The sequence below is a fragment of the Vanellus vanellus genome (assembly GCF_965231255.1).
Source record: "Vanellus vanellus genome assembly, chromosome: 3".
Lineage (NCBI taxonomy): Eukaryota > Metazoa > Chordata > Aves > Charadriiformes > Charadriidae > Vanellus > Vanellus vanellus.
The window spans coordinates 81,685,187-81,703,304 of record NC_138907.1 but is presented as its reverse complement, the minus strand read 5'-3'; the positions used below and the strand labels follow the sequence as shown (position 1 = coordinate 81,703,304).

Sequence of the window (18,118 nt, the reverse complement as noted above, 5' to 3'; positions counted from 1 at the left end):
GCTGTTGTTTTGGATCCATAAGTCTTTTTCAGCCAAAGGACTCCTGCCAGTCAATTCCCAGCCAGTATGGATGCTTGGGATATTTTCTCCCAAGACAGAATTTGTATTTATTTTTGTTAAACCTCATGCAATCCCTGTTACACTAATTTTCCAGCCTCTTGAGGTCTCTCTGCATGGTAGCTCTTTCTTCCAGTGTATCTACCTCTTCCCTGTTTGGTGGCATCCAAAAACTAAGGGTGCTTTCAGTAATGTTTTCCAAACTATTTATAAAGATATTGGATAGTGTCAGGTCTATGACTCACCCCTGAGGCACTCCACTCATGACAAGGTGCCAATCTGGCCTTGAGCTATTAACTATACCACCATTCAAGATGAACATCTCAGCCGGTTGTCCACCTGCCCAGTCCATATCCTACCAGCTTGTTATCAACAATATTGTGAGAAACCATACTGGGAACCTTGCTAAGGGTCATATAAGTGGTTCTTTACGAATGTACTTTTCATATGTCATTCTTTGTGTCAGTGCGAACACAGAAGTGATGAATTTGGTGAAGTAATTCAGAAGTCACAGCTCATAGTCTGTGTATTACAGAAGGTCAGAATAAATGTGCATAATTGTTTCTTTGGCCTTAAAAAAAATCCATGAATCAAGCAACTTTAAGAAAAGTGGCCTGTGTACACTAAGAATACAATGCTCAGGAAGCCAAAAGTCACACAACTGTTATAGGCAGTGTCATAAATAGAAAATAGTGTAGTAGGACTGGGAGTCTGTGGGGGTTCTTTTAACTTAAAGTTGTCGTGGTTTAATTCTTATGTGGTGGAGTGTGCTTTCTTATATAAGAACTGGGCTTTTTTTACTTTTTTTACTTTTTTTTCCTCAAAATTTGGTCTTAATTTCCTTTAATCTTTCCTTTGTCACTATAGCCTCTTTTGAGTTTAAATATTGAATGGGTGGAAGCAAAGCTGAGGAATTGTCTGTGACACCCAAATGCTTTTAGAAGCTAGGAAAGAAGCTGCATGCTATAATTAAAATAAAAATCGCCATTAATGGATCTGTAATTTTTCCTTTGTAGAAAGTGTCAGAATTTGCCTGGCACATTTTTGCTGTGCATTTATCCATTCTTGTCTTGTATCATGAGGTCCACTTCCCTGTCCTTTGATGATTGTTTATGCTAATATTCATTCTACATTCTGCTATTTTTCTGACCTTGTGGTCCAGAGTCTCACTGCTCAGACAATTTGTCTTTCCTACCGAGTGCTTCAGGATAGAGCAGTAACCCATTACTAACGATGATTCCTTCTGTTTCCAGCCTCACATTTGTACACAGCATTAAACTAACTTAGAGCCTCTGTCATGGTTACTTTTGTAGTCCCTGACATGCACAGTTATCATCCAATGATCTTTAATTTATAAATGCTGAGTATATCACTGACAGTATCCTCTGAATATCATTGTGACAGCTACCATTTTACGCACCAGGTAGATGATGTTCTTGATTTGCTTAACCTTTTCTTTTCCATCCTTCCTGTTCTCTCTCTTTTTTTTTTTTTTTTTTTTTTAATTCCAGTGAAATTCAAATGTTGCAAAACACAGGCAGCTTTCTTACTACTCTGCATTCTCTTTGGTTTTACTGAGGGAACACAAGCATGATAAATCATGTCACCACAAGTTATCTTATACAGACTTCACTTCCAGTTGATTTCAAGTTAGATTGAATTTCCAGACAATGATTTCCAGTTAGATGAAATAATATGGTGAACTAACCCAGATAAAACAATACACTTCTTTGATGGAGTATATAGGTTGACAGGGGGTGATTTGAGACAGCCACCATGGCTTTACCAAGGGCAAGTCCTGCCTGACCAACCTAATAACTTTCTATAATGGAGTGGCTACATCAGTGGACAAGGGAAGAGCTACAGAGGTCATATATCTGGACTTCTGTAAGGCCTTTGACATGGTCCCTCACAACATCCTTCTCTCTAAATTGGGGAGGTATGGATTTCATGGGTGGACTATTCGGTGGATGAGGAATTGGTTGGATGATTGCATTGAGAGGGTACTGGTCAATGGCTCAATATTCAGATGGAGATCGGTGACAAGTGGTGTCCCTCAGGGGTCTGTATTGGGACCAGTACTGTTTAATAACTTCGTCAATGACATAGACAGTGGGACTGAATGCATCTTCAGCAAGTTGGTGGATGGCACCAAGCTGAGTGGTGCAATTGACACACCTGAGGGATAGGATGCCTTCCAGAGGGACCTGGACAAGCTTGAGCAGTGCACCCGTGTGAACCTCCTGAAGTTCAACAAGGCCAAGTGCAGGGTCCTGCACCTAGGTCCGGGCATCCCTGGTATAAATACAAACTGCGGGATGAAGGGATTGAAAGCAGCCCTGCTAAGAAGGACTTGGGGGTACTGGTGGATGAAAAGCTAGACATGAGCCGACAATGTGCACTTGAAGCCCAGAAGGCTAATCATATCCTGGGCTGCATCAAAAGAAACGTAGCCAGCCAGTTGAGGGAGGTGATTTTGCCCCTCTACTTGGCTCTGGTGAGACCCCACCTGGAGTACTGCATCCATCTCTGGAGCCCTCAGCACAGAAAAGACATGGGCCTGTTGGAGCCTGTCCAGAGGAGGAAACACAAGGATTATCAGAGGACTGGAGCACCTCTCCTATGAGGACAGGCTGAGAGAGTTGGGGTTGTTCAGCCTGGAGAAGAGAAGGCTCCAAGGAGATCTTATTGTGGCCTTCCAGTACTTAAAGGGGGCTTATAAGAAAGGTGGAGACAAATTTTTAGTAGGGCCTGTTGCTCTAGGAGAAGGAGTAATGGTTTTAAATTCAAAGAGGATAGATTTAGACTAGATATAAGGAAAAAAAATATTACAGTGAGTGTGGTGAAACACTGGAAGAAGTTCCGCAGAGAGGTGGAAACATTCAAGATCAGGTTGGATGGGGCTCTGAGCAACCTGATCTAGTTGAAGATGTCCCTGCTTATTGCAGGGGGATTGGACTAGATGACCTTTAAAGGTCCTTTCCAATGCAAACTATTCTATGGTTCGATGATACTCTGATTAACCAGCTTGATTTGCACACAGTGAAAGATGGAAAGATAATGTAAATTGCAGCATCTGCTTCTATCAGTATGAATGACACAGTCATAACCACAAGAAGCAGTATGTACATATTGGAGTGCCATTCTCTTTAGTTCAATGTCAAATGGGCTGCTGATGCTTTTGATTGTTCTGGCTTCTTTATTTTAGGAACTTGAGTCTGCTGAGTAGTTTGCCAAACACAGAGGAAAACCATTTGTAGTTATATTTTCTTGAATCCAATGTGTGGGTTTTGTTTTGTTTTGTTTTGATTTGGTTTGGTTTTATTTTTTTTTTTATTTTTATTTTCAGATAAAACATCCTCTGTTATGTGTAAAAGAAATCCTATAACTTGTACTATACATTTTTTTCTGGTAAGATTTTCTAAGCACTAGTTAGATTTTAGGGGTCACAAGTAGATGGGTTGTTTTCCCTGGCATCATTTCAGTTCTGACTTTTAGCTTTCAGGAGTGGAAGAACGCAGTGCAAAGACACTGTAGTATTCTGCCTATAGGAGAAAACTGAGAGATCACTGTGCACTTTGTATCACCCTGTTAGCTTCACAGTGGTGAGCCGTATGCACTGATGTTCTAGGCTTTGTGTGATCTTCTACTGTCTCACTAGTCATGTGTACACTTTTATACTTTTGTTTGTTTGTTTGTTTGTTTTAATTATTCCAGTAAGCAAACAATCCTATGCAGGAGCTTTCTTTGATTTTGTTGGTGATCTTTGTTGATTCCTTTTTAACAGTAGCTATGGTTCCATCCTAGCTGATTAAATCAGTCATCATAATAGGAGCACTTTGTCCTTTAGAGGGTATTGTATTTTTCACATGCTCTAATGCTTCAGTAGAGAGCAACCATTCCCCTTGCTAACACATTTTCATCCTGGAATTTATTTTTTTTCAACAGAAATCTAGAAATGTGTATGTATTACAGTTCATTCATTCTTTATTTTCCATTGCAGCTCATTTAACTTTCTTTTTTTTCCCCTTAATATTCATCAGCAATGTGTAGGTAACAGTTTACTAAAATTGTTTTCTCTGCCAATTTTTATATTGCTCAAATTACTTATAGAGGCTGAAATATTTGTCTTGTATACTGGGGTGAAGATTGCATGTTAAAAGAATTAAATACAGGTTCTTGGTAAAATTTTACAAATATTGAAAAACATTCATTTTCCATCCTTTCTGTATTACATAGTAATTTATATTCCTACAGAGCTGATGTGTATTGCTTAAAGTATGTTATGCTACAGTTCAATATGAATTGCTTGCAAGAAGTACTTGATTTTCAAAAGAAACCCTATGAGGAGAAACCCCATCTGTTTGGATTTCTCTATTCTATACGTTCACAGTATATTCTGAAGAAAAATGGTTTCCCCTTTCATTGTTACTAAAATCTTTTGCAATCAGCCACAGACTATCTTCAGTACAGTAGCAATGTGTTCATGCAGAGTCTTCAGTTTTGTTAGCATTGACACCAGAGTTAGTTGAAATGTTTGATTTGCTAAGTCCCCAGGCAGATGGATTGTATCTCAGCAGGGGGACAAAGTCATCTTTTTTCTAAATAAATGTTCTTTTTATTCCTCATCCACTGCTAATTCTCCTCTGGGGCAGAATTTATGGCTGCCAATCAGCTGAACTTCAGAAAGGTTTGTAGTGTCAATCTTTGTTTAGTATCTTCACCAGAGTTGATTGTAAAGTTATGTTTAAGGCTGACATTAAAAGATAAAAGACTCCTTAAAAAGTTTGATTATACTAGTTTTCATGCTGTATTTCTACATTTTATTTACTAGGTAAGATTTAACATTACTGAGCATTTTCTGGTACATCTTGAGCTTGAAACATTATTACATAGATGGAGCAAACATAATGTAAAATGTTCAGTACTTCTAATACCTTCAATTTATCCAGTGGTTATGATCTCTTAAGCACTGTGTATTACAAAGATGAGGGAAGGTAATATCTTTTTTTTTAAAGAATCTGACTCCTTTATAGTTGTACAACATCATTTTGTGCCAAACTACTGTCTCTCTTTTCCTATCACAAAAGTTCTTTGCATTCTGGGAACATTAAAGCAGAAAACATATTCATTTTTAGGACTTCTAGTAGCCAGTTTCTGAATGGGAAGCTAGAGTGACCAGTGTGATACTGTCTCTTACCTAAAATCTTTCTCCAAGTATTTTTGCAGTGTACCACGGATAAAATATTTGCTGCCTCTACCTCACAACTGTTTTCTCCATGTATTGCCTTTTGTAAATGCTTTGATTACTTCAGGTTGCCACACTGTGCATTAGATTTTCAGAGTTGCTTAGGAGTAGCTGAGTGATTGAAATAAGACTGAAAATTTCATATGTGCCAGGATCCACGGATTCTTCTATAACACTCACCAACATCCTTCATCCTACATAGAACCATATAAACAATAAAACCAAGATAAAGAACAGATATTGCACAGTTTCTTGAGAACCTCTCCAGCTGTTTTGTTTTACACAGACAAGATGAGAGGCACAGGTGAGATGAAAGGTACAGGCACCCTTAGAAGAAGCCTTGGTAAAACCTGACATATAGTAAAATACGATAAGAGAACAACGTGCAAACTTTCACTCTTAAAAGCATATAATTATTTTTCATGTTGCATCTAATATTTGTCTTTCAGAAATCCAAAATCTCCACTTATGACAAGATGTGGGCCTTCATGAGTAGCAGGAGGCAGTCAGTACTTGTCAAAAGTAATGAAGAAGGTATCCAGCGTGTGCTTACCTCTGATTATGCATTTTTAATGGAGTCGACAACCATTGAGTTTGTCACACAGCGGAACTGTAACCTAACACAGATTGGAGGCCTGATAGACTCAAAAGGTTACGGCGTTGGAACTCCCATGGGTAGGTGCTATGTCAACCATTTGTTCTCTGTTCATTAATCTTAGTTGCTTCAGTAGCATACAAAAGCTCCAATACGCTGTTGCTGTCTCAACATTGCTAACATTTTTTCTTGTTCTCTTTTTCCCATCTGGGAAAAATATTACATATTTTATCAACATTTATGGATTTTATTGAATTTTCTAAACAGAAGAAAAAAGTTACTTTATAAAAAAATAGACATTTTCATAAGATATATTTCTCTTACATGGTGACTTCCTTTTGTTCAACAACAACAAAATACTTTCACAGCACTTTATTTTATAAAAAAACTGTTTTTAAAATGTTGATCTCTAGAGAATGAGATGCTAGTAGTACAAGGCTTGCATTAGCAAATGGGGATAATGCTTCTATACTAAGAGGGCTAATCACTGGGATTCTTAAAAGAGGAGGAAAGATTCCATAACACACTCTGTGTAATCCACAGACAAAAGAAATGCTGAATTGACTTTGTGGAATATGGTTTTACAGAGTAATTCCAATATTGTAAATATTTTCCAGGTCAGGTGTTCTTGAGTAGCTAGAAAACCTTAGTTGCAAGATTAAAAGCTAATTACAGACATTAGTTTGGCTGCTAGAATCCACAGGATGGCATTCAATCAGCACTGAGTTTCTGAATTCCCATTGGCTGCAGTGATTTTTGAAGGACATGAGCTGAGGATCTGGCTTCAGACTTCAGAATAGATGGGAATAAAAAATGGTATGACACAAAGAACCCCTCAGTACTGCAAAATGAACCTACTTAATATTGGAAGACCATTCTGCAAGGCCTATGTTTACCTTAACTTTATTTTTAAGAAGAATTTATCACTTTGTTATTGATGTGAATATGTTTTATGTTTTTCTCAGCTAGGTCTTACATTTGGTACATATGGTTCTGATTTTATCTGTGTTAATACTATACATTAAACCATTATATAGGGAAAGTTGCGTCCAGTACTGTAAATCGATCACGTGGTGAGGAAGGTTAAGAAATAAACTTTACTGAAATATCTTGGATAAAGAGGTATCTACTAGTATTATCAAATATATGTTTCCTTATATGTTTTAGATATTTACTGCAACTTTAATAACGTCCTTGTAATTTTCATTATTTCAGTAATTTGTTATGAAATGGACACCTCCTGCAGAAATTATGATTCTGTTCATTCTGTCTTTGAAGAGTTATTTGTTAGGAATCTATTTTTAATCTATATAGCAGTTTTTCCACCCTGTTCTACTGTGGCTTCTTATATTGCGGAATATGTTCTGTAGACATCTAAGTGCCAGAAGGGACTGGACATCAGTCCTGTTGCTCTTTTTGGCACCTTGTATTTTCTGATGTATAAACCTTTTGTTATTTTGAGGGTGAAAACCATCTTTCATTTAGCTTCAGTATGGTGAAAGTTAAACCTTTGTGACAATTTGAAATCCTTGAATAAGCTGTGTACAAACTCCTGAAGCATCTGAAGCATGCCTCAGAAATCTAAGTGCCCATGGAAGTGCCAAAGTGATAGAAATCAGAGAGTCCAGGCTATTTTACAAATGATTTGACTACGTGTAAATCAGAGGAGTAGCATAAACACAGAGAAAACAGAGGAAAAACAATGTTAAAGCCAGAAATGGACTTCTAGAGTTAAAGTTTTGAGGAAGAAGTATTGGGTGTAAAGCGGCAAGGAAGCCTCTTCTGGTCTTTGTCCCCTATCTTACCTGGGTAGAACAGGCAGTATTCATGTACTTTTTCTTTATTAACTTTGAATCATATCAAAGGCATTATTCAGCAATTATTCATCTGCAAGATTCCAAGTAATAACAAATTACCTGTGTCAAGAGAAATAATAGTGTTGTACAAGCATATCTGTGAGCTGACAATCGTCTTGAATCAAGGTGAAACAAACAAAGGACATAGCTGCAAGAACCAGAGATCAGCAAAGAAGGTAAAAAAAAAAAAAAGTTGAAAAAGTGTTAAACTTCGCAAAAGAAGTTGAAGTAAGATCTGAAAAAAAGATGAGGCCTTCTCATCTCATCAAAGAAATATAAGAGAACCTAAATTAAGATATAAGATAAGGTTGTCACAAAAGAAATGAAGGTAGAGTAACACAGCACCTAGAGCTTTCCCAGAACACCTGAGTAAGAGATTAATCCTGTGTTAGGGAAGTATCTATAAAATGCTATCCAGAGAACTAAAATTTAGAAAAGTTTTGTATCCTCTGTATTAACTGCACAGTCTCAGAGGAAACAATAGGGCATAGGAATGGGAAACAATTGGGCAGCCTTTGCTAAAATAATGCATAGTTCACAAATTCATTTGAAAGGGGACCTTACAAAGAAGCATATCCATAGTGCCAGTCAGAATATTTTTTGTTAAATATATTGCTTTATTTAAGTTAAAAAAATCTTACCTAGCAATGGACAGTACAAAACAAACCCATGCATTATATCTAATCTCATTTCTACAGAAAAACATAATTCCCAAGTCTTTAAAAGAACTTACCACATGGTTAAATCTACAGAAGAAGATTTCATCATTATTTAATGTTTATGGAATAATTTTATAGACATGTACTTGAGTTTTTTTAGAGTTAATAATCCTAAGATTAACTTCTTAAGTGCTTGTAAAACTACAGTGTAATGGTTTCACAAACAAAGCACGTGTTACTGCTCGTGCCTATTTGGGAAGCGATACTTCTCCAAGCAATAAAGAACAACAATACAGAACTATTTGTATTAGAGGCACAGTATCTGAATGATATAGATGTCGTTTCCCTAAATTTACAAAAATATTCAGTTTATCTCCTGGAATAGTGTCTGGAAATTGCAGAAAAATTTGCATGTAAGATTGAATTTGTAGAATAAAGTTGTTACAGGACTTATGTTGAATACAGTAGAATGGATATGGTTGCTTTTGGAGAACAGCATCAAAAGATGTAGGTGCAACATATCTTGTTCCTTTTGGAGGCTAGTGGAATAATAGTTAATGAGAACATAATTTGCTTGAGTCTAAGTAGCTACAAACAGAAGAGCTAAAAGCTTTCCTAACAGAATAATATGCTATCAGACTAGTTTATGATAGGATAATCACTTAGAAAATGCAACCACCCAAATATAGCACCATCTTAGTGTACTACAGTAAAAGGTCTCTGCTCACCATGTGAAAACTTTAAATTCAGAAAAAGAAAGGTGGACAAGAGGAGGAGAAAAAAAACAGCAAAGCAGTAAGCGTATAGGTATCAACGCCTTCCAAACATGCTGACACAGCAAAATCTTAGTGTACATGATTATTTTAATCCTTCTAAAAGCATTAATGAAATAAACAAAGTTTAGATTACTAAAATGTATCCTTGATGAAGGAAATTGGAAAAGATGTATTTTTGGCACAAAGAAGGATCAGTGTATACCTTTAAAATCAACAAAATACACTTATGTTTGGAATAGGTGCAAGGCTGCATTCTGTATGATATCTTTGCTGTTAGCTTTATTTAATATGTTACATGTGACACCCACAGCACTGAAAAAGAAATTAGAAATAGTGAATTCGGTAACTTATACATACAATTAATGAGTCTCATGATGCATGTTTATAAATTAAGGTAACAGTCTCGAATATACTTGAATTCATTTTCAGTCAGCCACCTCTGGTGCTAGGCTAGAAAAACTTAATTTATAACGAAAAGAGAAGGGAAGAACAGACCTGGGATGAGACGTTTGGCAGCAACTGATACTTTGCAGCAGATAAGGGAGAACCTATTTGTAACTGGGGTTGTGTTTGTTTTATTTTCGGTCTTTGCAACTTTGTTTATAGCTTTGCAACCGGGAGTGTAACACTTGCTTTGCTAGAGCACTTTTTTTTTTTTTTTTTTTTTTTTTTTTTTAACTTCCAGTTTGAAGCTCCACATGTCAGGATTTTTTGTTGGCTTTATTCTGGCATGTCCTATTAGGTGGCACTATTTTGCCAGTCCTGTGTTCTTCATCAATGAATCTGGTAGATAGGAAAACTTTTGTTAACATGCATAACGCTTGAAGTATGCTGTGTAGTTTATTTCTAATAATAAATTTATGAATATGTATCATTACCTATTAGAAATACATATTATTTCTTTTTGTGGTTGGAATTTGGCTTTGTGTGGGCATATGCCTCAAGGTTGATATTTGAAGGAGGAAGAAGGGGAGGGGTGGAGGGGAAGGGGAGGGGTGGAGGGAGGGAAGAAGAAAGAGAAAGAGAGAAAAGACACAGAAAACAAATGAATGAAAGGGGCTGGGGATAGAACAAACCCTTTGGGTATGCAGAATAACTTCTGGACTTAATGATAGATCCTCTAAAGTGTTACTTTAGTAGTTTTAAAACTCTCATTTCTTCATCATACATGATAAAAGCATTTAAAATTGTTTGTTTTGTTTTAATAAATCCCAGTTGGGATAAATTTGCCACTGCAAAGGATTCCTAAATGTTTATGATACTTCCACTTGCCTATGGTCACAAATTGTAACTTTTTTCCAGAAAACCTAGTCTATCCAGCAATATAAATTTCATGCCCTACTGAAACACAGTTAACATGACTTTTCTATGGTCAACATACTGTAAAACACAGTAATATTATGTGACAAATGCTGTTTTCCATAATGAGTATTTATTAACATCATTGTTAATGTGAAGTGAACCCCATGAAAGGTTAGAAATTTGGTTCTATGCACTCTATATTAGGGTCTTAATGGCCTGCAAAGCTATTTTTCACCTTTTTTTTTTTATTATTATTATTTTTTTAACATTTTACTCTCCAATTGGAAGAAACATATTTGAAATCATCTTTTGTAAAAAAGCAAATCTTCATCTCTCTGTGGTAGTTTCAGGTTCTTATTTCTTTTCCAAATTCTTGTTTCTCTTCAGCATGTTAGACAGCAGGCTACTTTCCGTCTGGCTTGGGCAGATTTTCTATTGAATTGCCATTTGCTTCTATGTTGAACCTGGAGTACATAAATGGCTGACAAGTGTATACGTCAAACCCATTCCATATGAGCAGACCTACTGAGCGTGCACTTTTCAGATGATCTGCACTAATGTGGCGACTCAGGACTAGCCTGTATACGCCAGACAAACTGTGTACGCGTGAAGATACATGCAAAGTAATGCTTTTGACATTTTGAAAATGAAAAATTGTAGGTGTAAGTAATCCTAAAAATTTGCATGTATTTCTTCTAACTCTTAAATAAAAAATAGAAAGTGGTGTTTGAGAGATATGGCACATATAAGAAATTAGAGCTAGCCATTTCTCTACTGTTGCTTTGTGATCGTTGAGCTGTGGAAAGTTACCGAATTAGACTAAGAGGGGCCTTTAGCTGTATAGCAATGATGTTCCTATAATATCTGATAATGGTGAGATGAAAAACAGTTTGAGAAAAAGATGAAATACACATTTTCTTATCCTTTCTTCCTGTGCAGCTATTACAAGAAAATAAATTGTGCTATTAATATTAATAATATCTCAAATGCAAAACATAGTGAGCTGAATCTGTTACATGACTATCTTCACTTTTACTAGTTTTTTGACGTACTTTCCCCTCGCTGTGTCAAAGGATGACTTTTCCTACTAAGCATATCACTATTTGCATCCTTGATCTTTCCATACTGATGGATTATCAAGATGCCCTGAAAAAAAAGTTGGAAAGGGTTTGAGGCTCAGATCTTTAATATTTAGCTTTTTTGTTTTTTAATATTTAACTTATTTGAGGGTGGTAAGGCACTGGAACAGGTTGCCCGGAGAGGTTGTTGAGGCCCTATCCCTGGAGGTGGTCAAGGCCAGGCTGGACGTGGCCTTGGGCAACCTGGTCTAGTGGGAGGTGTCCCTGCCTATGGCAGGGGGGTTGGAACTTGATGATCTTCAAGGTCCTTTCCAACCTAAACCATTCTATGATTCTATGATTCTATGAACTTATAATTTATTTTTTTTTTTAAATGAAATGTGTACTCCTCCAATGATATAGAGACTCTTCACTGTACATGGGGATAAAATACAACTCTCAGAATATGAATGAAATTAAACAATATATTTGGGGGTCAAAATATCAAGTGGATAAAGCTACCAACACTTCATTGCCAAGCTCAGTCTTACAGAACCATCCATTATACAAAGACACGATAACTTGCAATGGTAAAACAGATCCATGTATCAAAATTTATTCAGGTAAGTACATAAAATATATCTACACAGTGCATACTTATATATTCACAGTAGAAAGCTGGTAGCTACTATGATACAAACAAGTTTCACCTCCCATGCAAAAAAAAGAAAAGTATATAAATAAAATAAACAGCCTTCCAGCAGAGATGCATTGGCTGCAGGCCCCTGATATCCATATACTCACTTAAGTTCAAAGGATGAAAGAAAACATCAAGGCTCTCATGTTCTATTAGTTCAGAAGTGCCATTTTTAGTGAAGGTCTCTTTTCTGTAAATTCTAATGAAATATCAAATAAAGTGTCTTTGTTTACAAACATTTTTATCTCTTAGAGAAAAAATATATCTTTTTGACAGTATGTTGTTCTCCAGGACTCTTGACTAATGTAATGCGCAGATCACTTGTACATAGAAACTTATTTATATACTTTTGCAAAACATAGTTAATCTTACCATTTTTTAACCCGGACATTCGAACCTTTTATTTTTGGCAAATCAGAACCAAGAGTAGAGTTGGCTTTCCTTTTTTTTCCTTTTTTTTTTTTTTTTTTTTTTATTTTCAGTCAGCTGTGTAGCATGTAATTAAAATGTTGTTTGGAGTAAGCACATTTGCAAGACAGTAGTATTCATGTAATTTCATCAGACATAGAATCTAGAAAGAGTATTTCACACTCCACTCACTTAAATTAAAGATTTCACTGCAGAAGAAAAGGGTTTCAGGCAATAATTTATGATCTGCTATTTCATATCTTCTCTAGGAATATGACTTCATGAATTATTTATATTTTCTAAGCCATTAATAAATGCAATACCACAGTGTTCTCCCTACCCCAGTGATAGGCTGCTGGATTCAACCAGAATTTAAACAAATAGTTTAATCAGCAAATGTATAACACTTAATTATCATGTTGTATCCAATAACACTGTATAGGTCCAGCTGATTTATATTAACTATTCTGTCTCTAGGGAGTGACCTAGAAAAAATATTCACAGTAAAAGTTTTTATTTTATAATATTGAAAAATTTTAACTGACCTGACCTTCTTATTAATGCAGGTATTTTACAAAAGATTTAATTACCTGCCATTTTTATTTAAGTGCGTGTTTCCAAATATAGAAAATTTTAAATGAAGGCACAGTGGAGAATATAAATTACTTAACAACAAAATATTTTAATAGATGTTTGCAATTTAAATTATTAAAACTTAAAGTAGTAAAAATACGAACTAATAAATTACTTATTTCCTAAATATACAATAGAAAGTGAAAAAAGATATTATGAAGATGATCTCAAAATAGTCTTAACTCTCCTCTTAGAATTCATTCAGCCTCCTCCCTTGCCGCATTTATCATTCCAGAGATTTACAGCCTGGTTTTGTAATCATCTAAAAATTAGTTTACTTCTGGAGCTTGCCTGTAAAATAAAAAGCAGATAAAAGTGGAGTAAAAGCCTTGGAAGTGTAAGGATAACACTTCATCATCCTACAGATGTGTAGGATGTTGCCTCCTATGTTTTGTCTAGCTTTTGAAAGGCCAAAGCCTTGAATTCTACGGCTCCATAACTGAATTAACTTTTTTCGTTAACCATTTTCTACACTTAGAACATGAACTACATCCAAATTAATATTTTAAACAAACGCTTGGAATGTTTTCTAGTAAAGAAATTTAATATGCTATTACATACTTAGAACATGGTGGTGCTAGAAATTTTTCCTGCCGTAGGTGCTATCTGTAAATGTGGTAAAACAAAGTCCAGTTTAAGAGACTACAGTATGAATAGAAAGCCTTCCATTCTCCAGAAATGACCTGGAAAAGAATCTCAAAATTGAAGGTACAGTTGTCCATAGTCAGACATTATAGCCACTGCCAAAGTAGGGGGCAGTCTATTCTTTAAACTGAGATCGAATGAGAATGTGTCGTATTGTTATCCTGCAGTTGTAAATTCTTCTGAAGGGAGTAGGATTATGATACAAATGAGTACCACAATGATAATGGGTTCTGGGCCTCACAGTTTAAGAAGGATGTGAAGGTACTTGAATGTGTCCAGAGGAGAGCAAGAAAGCTGGTGACAGGGCTGGAAGGCATGTCCTATGAGGCATGCCTGAGGAGACTAGGTTTGACTAGTTTGGAGAAAAGGAGACTGAGGGGTGAGGTCATTGTGCTCTACAGCTTCCTGAAGAGGGGAAGTGGAGAGAGAGGGAGGTGATGATCTTGTCCCCTGGTACCCAGTGATAGCACATGTGGGAATGGTTCAAAGCTGCGTCAGAAGAGGTTCAGACGAGACATTAGGAAGCATTTCTTTACCAAGGGGGTGGTCAAACACCGGAACAAGTATATACAAATATTTACTGTATTCTATTACTTGGATGCCATTGTTTATCCATTTTTTTCTTTCTTTTTCTTTTTCTTTTTTTTCCCTTTTTCTTTTTCTTTTCCTTTTTCTTTTTCTTTTTCTTTTTCTTTTTCTTTTTCTTTTTCTTTTTCTTTTTCTTTTTCTTTTTCTTTTTCTTTTTCATTTAATTTTTCTTTTTCTTTTCATTCTTCTTTTTCTTTTCATTTTTCAATTCATTTTTAATTTCATTTTTCTTTTCATTCTTTTTCTTTTCATTCTTCTTTTTTCATTTTTCATTTCATTTTTAATTTCATTTTTCTTTTCATTCTTCTTTTTCTTTTCATTTTTAATTTCATTTTTCTTCATTTCTTCATTTCTCTTTCTTATTCTTTTTCTCTTTCTTTTTCTTTTTCTCTTTCCCTTCCTCCTCCTCTTCCTCTTTTTTCTCTTTGACTTTTTTTTTTCTTTTATTCTTAGAGGAGATTATAAGACTCACTGAAAGGTTTGGTTTGGAATATTTTATTTTAATTGCTGAGTACCTACACCTTATTTCAATATGTTTTAGTGTGGAGAATGTCATCAGGACAATCACATTATTTCAGTTCTGATAGAGTTTTTGTCTTCTTGGTTAGAAGATAACTCTTTTGCCTTCAAAATGCTTTATCAGGACAGGCTTGCAGAAAAAGACAGACGTTTTTCTCTAAAGAAGTGTTTGATTAGAGTATTAGCATGCTTAGTGCTTCACTTCTATATGGTGCTTTTTACTGTTCCTGTACAGGTGCACAAGTCAGTCTGTTCCTTTATTTTTAATTTACATCTATTAGAACCAATAGGGCTAGTAAAGACTTATTTATCTGATTCTGGGAACCAGATCCCTTATTCTAATAAAAACAACCAAAAAAAACCCCAAACAAAACACTCCCAGGTGTAATGTTTCTACCTATAATGCACCTGAATAAGAAAGTAAGGCTGAAGTTTCACTGTCATTTTAAACTGGCGTAGGGCTGCTGCATTTTGCAAAACCTGACAACTATATGAGCTGGTTTAGTGACCTAAACTGGCAGAATACTGTTCATCTGTTTTCATAAAATTAATTTACTTTGTCTTTAACTATGTAGCTGCTAATGAGTCTGGATGAGCGCTAGTCATAGTATGAAGGAAGTAGTGACAGGAAACAAACTGGGATTTGGAAAAGGAAATAGGATTTCTGCACAGGCAGCTGTTAAACTGCATCTGAAGACAATCCTGAGTACCTTCCCTGTTTTGTGATAGTTGCAAAAAGCTGTGGTGTATCTCAGTGGCAGAAATAAAACAGCTGTAATTTAACAGAAGTGAGTAAAAATCTAAATGTTTTATGTAAAACCAACAAAGCCACAGATAGGAATAATGCAGGAACCTTTCGAAAAGCAGGCAGTCCCAAAACTGAAGGAAATTACAGGCAAACAATGTATTAATTTAGTCCCCAAAATTGTTAACAATACACTTGGTTAACATAACTGAAACCAAATTCTACATATCTGAAAATACTGAAGAGTTCAGAAGTTTAAATTTTACATTGATGAAAATATATTCCTGCTTTTCCTCTGTAAAGTACTAAACAGTCAGCACTGGCTTTCAATTTAATCCTTGTTGAGATTCAGACTCTGCAGCTATTTCCCATTTATATTGTGTGGGACACTGAGGATATCTGAGCTATCCTTGTCTATTACCTGTTATAAAAGACTGCTTCTGGAGGAAAATTTCCATCTTACAGTCCAGCACTCTGTCTATGTAGAAAATGTGCATATGTGTTTATGTATATATATTATACCTTATTAGGTTATTCCAAATAGTGTAATGAACTCTGTGCGATTTTTGCACTCTGGACTTCAATATTAAAAGTATAAACATTGTCCCCTGCCTATAATTTTCAAAAATCTAAAGCACTAAAGAAAATAATAATAAAAGCACTAAAGAAAATAATAATAAAAAAAATAATTTCTAAGCAATCATTTGGTTTTATTGTTAAGACACCCTAGTTGTCTTGAAGCTATTTATTCCCTTCAGACCATACAAATTAGGTAATATGAATATTTTTTACCAGTCATATTTTTATGAGACATATAAACAGATTTGTTTCTATAGGAATAAATAGGAAACCATGTACCAACACAGGAGGCTTTTTTTCTTCTGCTTGCCTGCATTTAATCTGTAATCCTTCGTACAATTTGGACTGTAATATTCATCACTTATACATGCATAAAAGTGCTGAGCTTCAGTTCTTTTGTAACTAAAACAAATTAATACATTTGTCTTCATTAGTTGAACATAATGCACAAAAAATAAGTGCAAATTATTTATTTTTATGCAGGTCAAACCATGTATTGAAACTAATTTGAGAATTTCAACTGCTTGAGCAGCTAATTTATTGTAGCTGAAATGTAAGCATGTGTAGCATATTTGATGAAAGAACTGTCTTTTGTAGCTACCTCAGAAGGATGAGCATATTGAAGCACTATCTGAGAGGCAAGTTAAGAAACTGAGCTTTATATCAGTAAAGAATTACCAAAACACTTGATGTCCAGTAGCTGTTGCAAACAGACTCCGCCTTAGAGAAAAGCTTTCTAGTAGGAATTTACTGAACAGATGTAACTGAAGCAAAAACATTATTAAAACTTCTGTGTTGATCTTAGGACCATATGTATGTATTGCACTGTCCAAGACTCATCTACAAATGTAGAATGTCTCTATCCTGATACGTTGCCCCTAATTAGATACAAACTAGTGTGTTGCATCCCAGCACATGGTGTTTGCATGGGTTTTGGCATTCTGGATCTGAAAAAGCCACAGCATAAGCTATTTATTTTGTTTGCTTTGCATCTCCTGGTTAAGTATTCCTTTTTCTCTCATTTCCCAGTAACCCAGGCTCACTGAATAAATATCACTGGATAAGTATTACCCTCCACCCAGTGTCCTGTAGTTTAAGTACAATGTTTTAAGGTTCTTCTGAGGGACATATAACAACTGAAAGCAAACTGACCAAAGCCTTTCTGAAGGTTACAGGAGAGGCTGACAGGACTGGGAATGTTCAGCCTGAAGAAGAGAAGGCAGCTCAGGGGGGAAATTATCAATATGTATAAGTGCCAATGAGGGAAAATAATGAAAAGAGAGTCAAACTTTTTTCACTGGCACCCAGCTACTAGGCAAGAGACTTAGAGCATAAGCTGAAACGAAATAAATTCCATTTAAACATGAGAGGAAAAAAATGCACACAACCCCCTCCTTCTTCACAGTAAGGGTGATCAAACACTACAACAGGTTGCCCAGAGATGTTGCAGAGTCTCCATCCCTGGAGATATACAGAACCCAGCTGAACAATACTCCCTGAGTAACATGCTGTAGCTTGAGCAGATGGGGTGGACTAAGCCATCTCTGGAGGACACTTCCAAAGTTCTGCCTTTCATAGCACTGAAATGCAATGGTTTTGTGATGAAAGCACTTCAGACTTTTAAACTACAAAATCAAGACCCTTCTCTTTGAACAGTGACGAGTTTGCATCCAAAAGCACTAAATAAAAGCTATTGTCTGTCTTTTGGTCTGAGCCTACCTAGTTTCATTTTTGGCACCTAAATGGTTCCCTT

At 35.7% G+C, this 18,118-nt stretch overlaps 1 protein-coding gene across 1 annotated transcript in view; it reads left to right on the top strand.

Moving 5' to 3' along the window:
• The window catches only part of GRIK2 (glutamate ionotropic receptor kainate type subunit 2), a gene marked incomplete at both ends in the record, with an annotated part of 413,581 nt that overhangs the window by 376,489 nt on the left and 18,974 nt on the right, over window positions 1-18,118 (top strand). The window contains one exon of the mRNA XM_082481392.1: window positions 5,755-5,980. Coding sequence (XP_082337518.1) covers window positions 5,755-5,980 — 226 coding nt within the window. The remainder of the gene's footprint in view (window positions 1-5,754; window positions 5,981-18,118) is intronic.